The 9,087-nt window shown below is 44.2% G+C and overlaps 1 protein-coding gene across 2 annotated transcripts; it reads left to right on the forward strand.

Moving 5' to 3' along the window:
* Window positions 1–1,645: 1,645 nt before the first annotated feature.
* LOC148399476 (uncharacterized) lies at window positions 1,646–5,502 on the forward strand. Of its 2 annotated transcripts, none has more exons than XM_088374355.1 (5): window positions 1,646–1,837; window positions 3,398–3,673; window positions 3,998–4,264; window positions 4,492–4,758; window positions 4,980–5,502. In XM_088374355.1, exons 1-5 carry the CDS (start codon window positions 1,780–1,782, stop codon window positions 5,180–5,182), a joined length of 1,071 nt encoding a protein of 356 aa, XP_088230481.1. In that variant the 5' UTR covers window positions 1,646–1,779; the 3' UTR covers window positions 5,183–5,502. The 2 variants fall into 2 exon arrangements, with proteins under 2 accessions (XP_088230481.1, XP_088230482.1); XM_088374356.1 differs by having other exon boundaries at window positions 1,647–1,837; window positions 4,989–5,502.
* The last annotated feature ends 3,585 nt before the right edge of the window (window positions 5,503–9,087 follow it).

A 9,087-nucleotide genomic window follows, 5' to 3' on the forward strand; every position in this document is an offset into this window, starting at 1 on the left:
GTTTCCCTGAATGCTTGCTATTTGGTTTTTCTTCGTCTTGCCATTGTACGTACCTGTGACTCTTTTGAGTCGTTTATCTTGTGACAACTCTGTCTAACCTCGTGTACATTTTTGTCATTTCTCACATTTGTTTTCATGCACCCTTGTATTTTGCAAATTCAAGTCTTCTGTCACCCGGCATTGCCGTCGTCCCAGCACGTTGCTACACCGACGCCACAGAAATCACTTGAAGCCCGAAATGGGCAAACTTGCATGCAATTTGTCCATGAGGCCTCGACGAAGCATTGGCTGGGGTTACTGTTTTTTTTTCTCTCTTCACGTTGTCACGTACTGTACGGTTGGCTACATACGTTGCATTTAAAGAAAAGTATTCATTTATATCATTGCGTAAAGGCAACAGAGCGTGTTGGGAAAGCCTTTTTGCTGTGTGACGATGGAAAGGTTTGCGTCTTTCTGCTCAGTCACGCGCCACAAGTGGCGTAAATAAAGAGGTGCCGTGTTAGCTGTTTAAAGGTGCTGGCTGCCTTGACAGTATTTGGAGAAATCTGTCAAGTGTTTTATCCCGTGTTAAGCACATTATATTCATGAAAGCGCTGTGAACTGAATCGCCCCGGTCCATATTAAAAATTGTCGTTTGAGCTGATGACGTCATTCTCTGCCCCCACCGACTGACTTCAACGTTCGAGTTATCCTGCGCTTTGTTCTGTCAAACGGCACAAAGCAACACGAATACACAACATTTTGCGTGGGGTGGTAAGCCAGGGTCACGCGTGTGCTTCAAAGAGTTACAGTTCAATGAGTCTAAGAGTCAAGTGTTTTTATTTATTTTATTTTTTTTAGGGAACAAAATGCCTCACGGTCGCCCCCCCCCCCCCCCCCAAAAAAAGAAGATAATTGCACAAGTTCTACATACAAATGATTAATAAAATAATAATTCCTCAAAAGATGTGAGAAGGGACAAAATCGTATTGAATCCCCCACCCCAAGACTGTGCCAATAAAATCTTTGTTGTTTTTTGCAGGATTTGCTCCCAAATGATGCCCTGTGCATTGCTTACGCAATCGAGTCCAAATGATGGAGGGCTTAAGATGTCCACATCTCACGAAAGAAAAACAAGCCATGACACCAATGGTACGCAAGTGAACCAACCCATAGAGGCTATTTCAGTGACGTTCCATTCCTTTATGGTCTATGTGTGTCTCCACAATCGTCGTCATTGGGATTTTTTTTTTTTAGTTATTTCTTAATTAGGTTGGATGTCTTTTCGGTAGCGAGGATTCCCACTACTGCCACTAAAGGCGCCACCGCGATAAGGGGCACTCGAATGTCGAGGAGACGGCTGTGTATCTGTTCAGTGGAGTTGGAAAAGAATCGAAAAGACTTGTGAAAGGACAAAAAGTGCCGCTCGTCGTGACTCGGATATGCAACAGTTATGACATTTCGTAAAGACTTAAAGGAGCTGTATGGCGTAAGACAAAGGGGGTTATGTAAGGCTGCGCAGAAGCTTTTGCGTACGTGTATCGCGCACGAACGCACGCACGCACTCGTCATAAAGTTCCCAAATGCAGCCAATGAACGAGCAACAAATGTGCAAACTTTCCAAGCGCCATTGAAGATGACGCCGATTGAGCGCTTTATAGGAAGCTCGCTCGCTGAGTTCTTACGGCTCGTTTGGTTCAGTGGACTGGCCTGCTCGCACCTCTTCACGCGGCTCCAGCAGCAGCAGCAGCTCCAGCAGGTCCGAACGCTCCCTCGCTTCCTAGTCATCCTCGAAAGAAGATGAACTTCTCCAAGCTCCTGTGCTTGGTGCTCGTGTACAGCCAGCAATTTGGGCAAGGTAAGGGCGTTGAATTCAATTCCTATGTTGCTAACCATTTTGCGCAAGCTTTAGGCGCATGAATAAAACTGGACTTAGGAGAGAGACGACGCTTTTGTTGTGTGTGTGTGTGCCTTGCTTTTTCTCTGCCACGTCACTTATACACGATAAAGAATACATTTTGATTTTTGTTAACAAATTGAAATCAGTGTTGCATTCTTAAACAGAATGTGGCGCTTTTTGAATAGAGATAACACGTTTCCTTAATTTCAAAGAAAGCTTATTTAAAAAAAAAACTTTTCTGCAAACGGTATACTCTAAAAAGAATGAATTCAGACTTGTTTTCCCCAACAGTTAAAGGAATCACATTTTGCATTTTGAAACTGAACGTGGTGGGTTTTTTAATATAGTTAATCAAAATACGTTACCTTGATTTCAAAGAAAGCCTTTAAAAAAAAACATTCAAAACCACTCATGGAAACTTTCATTGCAAACGGTATCCACTGTTAAGAATAAATTCAGATTATTTTATTTTATTTTTTGAAATAAAGGGAATCACATTTTGCATTTTCAAACGGAACATGGGACTATAGCTAATCACCAAGTGTTGCCTCGGCTTCAAAGAAAGTCCATTTAAAACAAAAGATTTAAAACCACTTTCATTGCAAATCGGCCGTCTACATTTTTTAAACAATAAAGGTAATCAGTTTCCATTTTCAAACCGATCATGACTTTGTTTAAAATGTTAGCTTGGTTTCAAAGAAAGCCTATTAAAAAAAACACCACTTTGATTGCAAACCGTATACACTGTTAGGAAAAAAAATTGAGATTTTTTTCAACAAAGGGGATCACATTTTGCATTTTCAAACAAAACATGGCATTTTCTGAATATGAACAAAATGTTATCTTGGTTTCGAAGAGAGCCTATTTAAAACAAAACATTCAAAACCACTTTCACTGCAAACCGTGTACATTATAAAGAATAAATTCGGACTTTTTTTAAACAGGAAATCATCACATTTTCAAACAGAACATGACGTTTTTCAATATAATAAAACACATCAGCTTGGTTTCAGAGAAAGTTTATTTCAAACAAAACATTTAACACCACTCATAGAAACTTTAATTGCAAACGGTATAAACTATAAAGAATAAATTCAGATTTTCGTTCTCAAATTCAAATAACAAAGGGAATATTTAGCATTTACAAACGGGACATGGCGTTGCGCGGGGGGGGGGAGGTCACAATGTTAAACTTTGTTTCAAAAGAAAACCTGTTTAAAACAAAACATTTCAAACCAGTCATGGAAGCAAACAAGAAGGGCGAATTGAATTTGGTCTTAATAGCGGATTACAGTTTGGGGCCAGTGCAGTTTCATCTTTTTCTCTCGCAAACCAAAAGTAACATAACAATTGACAATGGCTAAATGAATAGTCAGAAACATAACAATTGACAATGGCTAAATGAATAGTCAGAAATGAAAACGGCAAAATGCGTCTTAACAGTCTTTCCTCAAATGTGTACTTTGCACACAGACCAGAGTGAGTGATGATACACTTTGCCCTCTTCTGCTTTTCTAGTGCTGCTGACAGAGGTGCAGACAATTGAAACTTGCACGGGCACCGGTGGCTCAACTGTGACGTGCAACCGCAAGAAGGGCGAAACCGTCAAATTGAAAGTCACAGCCTCTAATGACAAATGGATGAAAGGAACTGTTGTTATTACAGCAAACAGCGATAAGTATGAGTTTGATGATGCTACCAACCAGAAAATACTGACGATCAAGACCCTGGAAGAAGACGACGAGGGAACCTACACGGCCAACGTGACACCAGCCGAAAACTTCAAGGTCCAAGGTTAGATGTTGCAGGAAAGCCGCTGGCCACACAAAAAAGCTTCTTGCGCACCATTTCCTTCGCACAGGGCACACACATGTTTTTAGAATGTGCGCGCGCACAGGGACAACACGCACACACTCCACACAGGGAAACTGCGTTTGCAAAATTCTCTTATGCTCAGGAGAAAAGTTGGAGAAAAAAACTGATTTGTCCAAAGTTTGACCAAAATAGCAAAACATCTCGGCGTCCTTTTCAAAGGGTCCACTTAGCGCCACAGTCTTTGCTCCAATGTACTTTGCGCACAGACCAGAGTGAGTGATTATGCTTTTCTTGTGCTGGCAGTGGTGGACTGCATCGGTGGCGATACCGCCGCCACACCCGGGCTGTGCCAGGGCAAGCCAGGTGGCAGAATCAAATTGGGGCTCAAAGACGGAGCTGTCAGCCCACTCGCCTGGAAGAAGGCGACGGTGAAGATTACGGCCGACAATGACAAGTACCCAGGTGGAGTCGACAAGGCTACCCTGACGATCATGGACCTGGACGACGACAAGGACGAGGCAAAGTTCACGGGCGGCACCAACGGCGACGGAGCATATTTTTCCGTCCAAGGTTTGATGTTGCAGGAAAGCCGCTCGCCACACGAAAGCTTTTTGTGCACCATTTCTTGATATAGGCACAATCACGCACGCACACACATTTGCAGGCTTGAGTGAGAAAAACTAGAAGGTGCACATGACAGCACCTTAGCCAAATGATTACCAAACATTTTGCTAAATGTACACTCACAATCCATCCCGTGTTACCAGAATGTACATCTGCTTTTCTTGTGCTGGCAGTGGCCGACTGCTTTGGAGGAGATGCGGGATCTACCGTGACGTGCAATGGCAAGCAGGGCGAAAACCTCAAATTGAGAATCTCAGGATCAGTTACTGGTGCTGATTCTGTCATCTGGGAGAAAGTGGACGGCCAGCTCGACGAGAGGCACGGGAAAAAAGGAACCAAGCATGAAGGTCTGATACTCAAGACCCTGGCAGCACCCGATGCGGGAACCTACAAGGCCACCTACGACGGCAATACTGTGTCCTTCACTGTCAGCATTCCGGGTGAGTTTGATGTTGCACAATCCACTCGGTGGTACGAGACCCGAAAAGCTTTGACCCGAGAACATTTTGCGTTTCATTGGCAGTGGAAACCAACCAATAAGCAAGCCCAGTCAGCAGCACTTTTTGTTTTACAAACTGCTCTCGCAGTACTGCGCGCAAAAGTGTGCGGCAAGTTCAAACGTTGCCAGCTGACCTTTTCCAATTGCAATTCTCCCATTCATATCCGAAAGGCACCGATGGCGGCGGCAGCGGCGGCGGCACCACCAAAAAGCCGACAACTACGGGCGGCGGCGGCCGCGGCAGTACCACTGACACAGTTGTTGTGCACGACAACTCCGGCGGGAGCGGCAGCGTCCTGTCCTACTCACCTGCTCTGCTGGTGACGGTCACCCTGGTGCATCTGCTGCTTCAGCTGGCCGCCTAGAAGACAGCAAGCCGAAGGTGGAGGCAGAAAAAGTGAGCGCCAGCCACTGCATGCATTCTGCCATTGATTAGCCACTATAGGCGCATTTAGTCATTGATTAAGCTTACATTTACCACTGTAGGTGCATTTAGTTGAGTTTTGCCACTAGGCGGGCGTATTTAGTCGTTGATTAAGCTTACCTTTGCCACTTGATGGCGGCGCATTTAATCATTCATTTTTGGCTTAGGTTTGCCACTGTATGCGCATTTTGCTTTCGATTGATAATGCTTCTTTTGCTTATTGTTCTCTCCCCCCCCATAATCAATAAAATGATCAATCAATCCTTGTTTGTTCTGAATGAGCTCATTCATAAATGGCAAAGGGTGAAGTTGAATTTCGATTCTGCAAATTTAAAATCATTTAACCTTTGCCACTATAGGCACATTTAGAGAGATTTGCCACTGCAGGCGCGTGTAGTCATTAATATTTGCCTTAGATTTGCCACTATAGGTGCGTTTAGTCATTGATTAAGCTTAGATTAGCCACTGTTGGCGCATTTTGCTTTTTTTATTTTCCCCATAATCAACCAATCAATCCTTGTTTGGTCTGAGCTCACACATGGCGAGGAGCGAAATTGAGTTTGTTGGAATTTCCATCCGTCCATCCATCCATCCATTTTGTGTACCGCTCTCTCCCCGGAGCCTATCCCAGCCGTCATCGGGCAGTAGGCGGGGGACACCCTGAACTGGCTGCCAGCCAATCGCAGAGATATGAACAACCATCCGCGCTCGCATTCACACTCATGGGCAATTTGGACCGCTCAATTGGCCTACCAAGCATGTTTTTGGGATGTGGGAGGAAACCGGGGTGCCCGTTGAAAACCCACGCGGACACGGGGAGAACATGCAAACTCCACACAGCGAGGGCCGGAGGTGGAATCGAACCCGATTTAAATGGTTTACCTTTCAAGCTCTTTGTAGATTTTCACTTCACATGCACGATGAACCTTTCGAGCTCATAGAGAACTTTGGAAGGATGCAAGAAACAGTTGAGCGTGTTCGGAATTAATGTTTAGGTCCCGATGAGATCAATGTCCGCATTTTTGCTCGAAAAAGTATTTCATCCTGCATTTTTTTTTTCATTCATTTTGAGTATGCCGCTCAGAGCGCATCCTCACAGTATTGTTTGCCTTGCCAAAGCATCTCTTAAGTGGATGGTGCGTTTAGTTATTATCTTGAGATTCATTTAGAGCACAAGTGGAGAACCCTTTTCCCTTTTTAGTGTTTGAAGTAATCCTCTGAGGGCCGACTATCAAATACCTCATGAGAATTTGAGAGTTACAACGGTCTCTTTTTTCTCTCCCGCCAAGCGGCATACAGTGGATATAAAAAGTCAACACACCCCTGTTCGAGTGCCAGATTAGCCTTAGGAGAGGGGGGAAATGAGCTCAAGAAAACCGTTTCAAAACCTGAGCGCAGCTCATTCCAATGCATTGAATTACTGCACTAAAACTACTGCCCACAAGGTGGCAGTGTTACTGCAAACGTTCCCTCTACAGCCAGTCCGTGTGAGACGATCCATTTACGTTTTGCTTTGTTCGAAAAGCAATCTTGATTTGTCCGTGGGCGCGGCTCTATTAACTTTTAAATAGTACATATATCGGTTTAAATTCATCCATCCATTCATCCATCCGTCCGTCCGTCCATCCATCAATCCATCCTTCCATCCATCCATCCATCCATCCATCCATCCATCCATCCATCCATCCATCCATCCATCCATCCATCCATCCATCCATCCATCCATCCATCCATCCATCCATCCATCCATCCATCCGATTTCTGAATCGCTCACGAGGGTCGCGTTTTCAATTTCTGCATCAATCACGAAATTAAATCAATAATTTGGAATAAATAAATGGAAATACGCTTGTTTATTAGTTGTTAATTATTTACGGCCTCATGCACACGGCGTAGCGTAGTATGATGAAATGAGTTTCTGCAAAGTCTGAATTTTATTGCTATGTTCAATCAATGATAAAAGCAGACAGAACTGAAGGTATCCTGACTCAAATATTTTACTCTCGAGTATTTTCATCCTCTGTGACTATCAAGTCGACCCCGTAACAAATATGGATTATTTTACCCACTGAGCCATCATAGATGTCTATTAGACCTCTCGTCTATGCGCATACTTAATTTTGACGTCTATATTGGGTCTATGGAGTAATCCAATATAGACGACAAAATCTCTTTAGTTGCCATAAAACTTTGCGTCATTTGGGTGTCAAATGTTGGAGCGAGAGAGGTTTAGTGAGCCAAAGGGGCTTTTTTTTTACTTTACTACCGACTGGTATAACTTTCAGTGCTCTTGAAATATTCACTGTGGTTGAAATGCAACACCGTCACTAGCTGCTTTGTCTCTTGAATTGCAACAAGGAACACGAAACAACAACTGTAAATTATCATTTCACTTCATTTAAGGCCACAGCTTTGAAAATAAACCTTTTTTTCAGGGAGAACTTGCCGTGTGTGTCCAAATCAGATGGGAAGGGAATTGGATTTGACCCCAGCAATCGCCCCCCCCCCCCCCCCCCCCCCAACCCAACCCACCCACCCCCACCCAAACAATTGGGAGGGGAAACGAACTGCGTGGGGAGTCAGGGAGGGAGGGGAGGTTGGGAGGGGAGGGCTTGGCCACCCCCCACCCCCACCAGTCAGTTATTTGAGGTGATTCATTCAAAAGATTCGACGCATTCATTTCCCCCCCCAAAAACGGATTTTGCAAATTAGGCTTACAGAAAAGCCTCATGAGAAGCTTTCCAATGCAACGACTAGCCGCCGTTTGACCGATAGCACCATCGACATGAGTGGAAATGTTCCGTGATGCCGTGTCAGGCTGTGAAGCATCTGGAGCGATGGGATGTGATAGCACATGATGATCTGTCTTTTCGATTGCTTCGTTTTCTTGTCGTCACGCGGCAGCGTTGGCACTGCGGCCTTCTGTCAAATCCGCTAACGGTGGGCCTTTCGTAGCAATGTCGCTTTGGAATTTAATTCAGGAGAACACTCGTCTGTCGTACAGCTGTCTGAATTGTAAAGTGTTCCAATGCAATTCCAATATATATCCCTGAAATGTTTCTTGCTGCCTGCCACTTTGGGTCTAGCTTTTCTCAATAATGTGAGTGAACGCGATAAGGCTGCCTGATGGAATGCGACGCGTTTGAAAAGAGACCAAAGTTTAAAAAGATAAACATTGGATAAAGGGAAAGAACAGAAGAGACAATTTGATCAAAGTTAATGTACATTTAGTGGATTAATGGGTGAGTCACACTTATACATACACACACACACACACACACACACACACACACACACAGGCTGAACTGTAGGCAAGGCCCTGCGGAGCCCCACCAATGACAATCAAGGACAACGCCGCCGAGCTGGCACAATTGTCCTGTAACTATTGAGCTATACGGAAGGACTGCTAATGAACGCAAACATCAACCATTCACCCTTAGACCGCCCACAACACCCCCACCCAGCCGTGCAAGAACATACAATAATTCCCTTATAAAAATGTTATCTTATTTTTCCACTAATAAAAGGTTCAAGTTTGTTGCAAGTGAGCACAGTAGTGAACATCTATTATGCAGTTGTTACAATATGACATAAAAGGCAGGCATAGACAGTCATGGGCCAAAAATGGGCATCTGGTGCTAAATTGAACCATGCTGCTTTGCAGGAATCTTACGAAACCAAGTCACTCGTGCAAGATACCTCAACTTTCACAATAGTGTGTCAACCCCTCCCAAATCCCCTCCTAAGGCATGCATTGTTTGAATTGGGCTCACGTCCCACCTAGAGTGACCACATCACAGGAAGAAAAGTGTTTTTTAATTCACAATATCCAGCAACATCAAGATC

The sequence above is a fragment of the Syngnathus floridae genome, chromosome 4 (genome assembly GCF_059516105.1).
Source record: "Syngnathus floridae isolate MCC-2025c chromosome 4, RoL_Sflo_1.0, whole genome shotgun sequence".
NCBI lineage: Eukaryota > Metazoa > Chordata > Actinopteri > Syngnathiformes > Syngnathidae > Syngnathus > Syngnathus floridae.

Excerpts from the sequence above, each read along its gene's own strand:
- LOC148399476 (XM_088374355.1), top strand. The coding sequence starts at position 1,780 with ATGAACTTCTCCAAGCTCCTGTGCTTGGTGCTCGTGTACAGCCAGCAA. Across the intron at positions 1,838-3,397 it reads CAGCCAGCAATTTGGGCAAG|TGCTGCTGACAGAGGTGCAG; the intron begins GTAAGGGCGTTG and ends CTGCTTTTCTAG. Across the intron at positions 4,759-4,979 it reads CTTCACTGTCAGCATTCCGG|ATCCGAAAGGCACCGATGGC; the intron begins GTGAGTTTGATG and ends TCTCCCATTCAT.